A 2,082-nucleotide genomic window follows, 5' to 3' on the forward strand; every position below is an offset into this window, starting at 1 on the left:
ATTTATTATATATATATATATATATATATATTATATTATACATTTAATTGAACTATTTTCTACATTTGATTTAACTATTTTGTTATCAGTATTTTTTGGTGATAAGTTATTTTATAAACAACATTACTAAATGTTTTCTTTTGTCAAAATGCTTTATGGTCTCCTTTTCATCAACCTATGTGTTTTTGTTTCTGTTGCCCATAAAAAGGGTACAGGTTAGGGCTGGGCGATATAGCTAAAAGTATCAACGATATAATGTTTCATATCATTCAGCCTAGTACAGGTTTAGAAATATTCTGGCTGGACTTGGTGTTTCATGGTTTTATATGCATACCATCTTAGACAGTGTTCAGTGTCCTTGAGTGCAGGTATATGTTTCAGTGTGAAACAGAGAAAAAAAAGAAAAAACGTGTGTGAGGGATGCACATTTGACCTGATCTCTGTTTCTCTCTTCTGGCCCTGGAGATTTGTAATGCTGTGAAATATTTATGGGATAAACTTTGTCCTACAGGCAGTTCTCTTTTTCTTTCCAGAATCTCTGGATTCTAAGAACTCATCTTTATGGTGGGATTAGCACCAGGGATTGCTCAGTCTGAAGGAAGGAATGAGGGATTTTGTTTAATCTGTATTTTGGTTTAGGTTTGAATTAATCTTAGTTTATTTGCATGTGTTAGCCTAACTATTTCTTCCTGTGCTGAGAATTGTTTTTTTTTTTGTTTTTGCTTTTTCCCTTGACAGACAAAAAGTTTGTTGCCTTGTTGTAATAATATTTTGTTCTGCCGTAACACACTGCAGACCTTAAAGGCAGAAGTCATATATGCGGGTCCTGAATTAACCTTTTGCAATATCTGGCAAATGGGTGAATTAAGAAAACTGACTGACCATAAATATGTAATGGAATTGTATTTTGCATTGCTTAATATAATTAATTATATATATTTTTTTTAAATAAGCAACAAGTATAAAAAAAAAAAAGCAGTTACAGTCTAATAAATCAGGTGAGCCAGTCTCTGTCATCTTACTGGTGATAAATGTGCCAGGACACATCCTGTTTTTTTCTTCCTAATATTTTAATTCTGGTGACTTAATGCTTGTAATATATCATATGTATTGCCACATAGAGTTAGATTTTAAAAAAGTATTGTAGATAATATACTGATGGTAAATGTAGTAGTTTTAGCTGTACATCTTACAAAATTTTAATCGGATGTGTCTCTTACATCAGTGAGGGCCAGAATGTCATTCATAATGTATCAGATGTTAATTCCTCAAAGTTATTGACCAGCTGGCAAAAAATTTATTTATTCAGCAAAGCTTTTTGTTTTTTTCATTTGGCACTTGGCACTTGTTAATTTTGGCCCATGTTCTGATGTTATTGTAAATGTTCAGAATACTAAATGTGTGCAAATTGCAGGACAGCTAATGGGCCCAATCTGTGCTGCACCAGGTTAGACTAACCTCGTCTGCTTACAGTCCGTTACTGAGGTAACATTTCCACCACTGGTACTATTTTAAATCTGCTTTCACTTTCAGCAATATTTGAAGGTGTGGTTTATAAAGTAATTGTAACAATAATATTTGATTGAATGTTATGTTACCAGTGTAAAGCTCAAAAAATTTCTTGCAAAAGGTGTAGCAAATGTGATGTGGATATCTGTTCTCCACCTTTCCTCTGTCACATTTTTCTGAGACCACTCATAAACTTTGTTTGTCATCTCCTCACTTGTTTACTTCTCTGATTTCCAGGGCAGCTGTTGAGTTTCCAGCTGCGACCATGAGCACCATCTCACCGACTGATTTTGACAGCGTCGAGATCCAGCAGCAGTACAACGACATCAACAACCGCTGGGACATCGCAGCTGAAAAAGAGTGGGATAATGAAAACAGTTCTGCACGTCTGTTTGAGCGTTCCCGCATTAAAGCTCTCGCAGGTCAGTTTTATTTTTTATTTCAGTGTGTGCGAGTTGAGGTTTGGTTCTTGTACCAATGTGCTTCCTGTTTGTGTTGATCTGTGTGTGTGTGTGTGTGTGTGTGTGTGTGTGTGTGTGTGTGTGTGTGTGTGTGTGTGTGTGTTTGTGTTTA

General features: G+C 35.2%; 1 protein-coding gene across 2 annotated transcripts in view; it reads left to right on the top strand.

The window, feature by feature from the left end:
* LOC107661190 (spectrin beta chain, non-erythrocytic 1-like) overlaps positions 1-2,082 on the top strand; it is a 78,673-nt gene that overhangs the window by 983 nt on the left and 75,608 nt on the right. For both annotated transcript variants that reach the window (XM_016450664.1, XM_016450665.1), the window contains exons 2-3: positions 1,415-1,485; positions 1,747-1,931. In XM_016450664.1, coding sequence (XP_016306150.1) covers positions 1,775-1,931 — 157 coding nt within the window. In that variant the 5' untranslated portion in view covers positions 1,415-1,485; positions 1,747-1,774. The remainder of the gene's footprint in view (positions 1-1,414; positions 1,486-1,746; positions 1,932-2,082) is intronic.

The sequence above is a fragment of the Sinocyclocheilus anshuiensis genome, unplaced genomic scaffold (assembly GCF_001515605.1).
Source record: "Sinocyclocheilus anshuiensis isolate Anshui unplaced genomic scaffold, SAMN03320099.WGS_v1.1 scaffold1365, whole genome shotgun sequence".
Lineage (NCBI taxonomy): Eukaryota > Metazoa > Chordata > Actinopteri > Cypriniformes > Cyprinidae > Sinocyclocheilus > Sinocyclocheilus anshuiensis.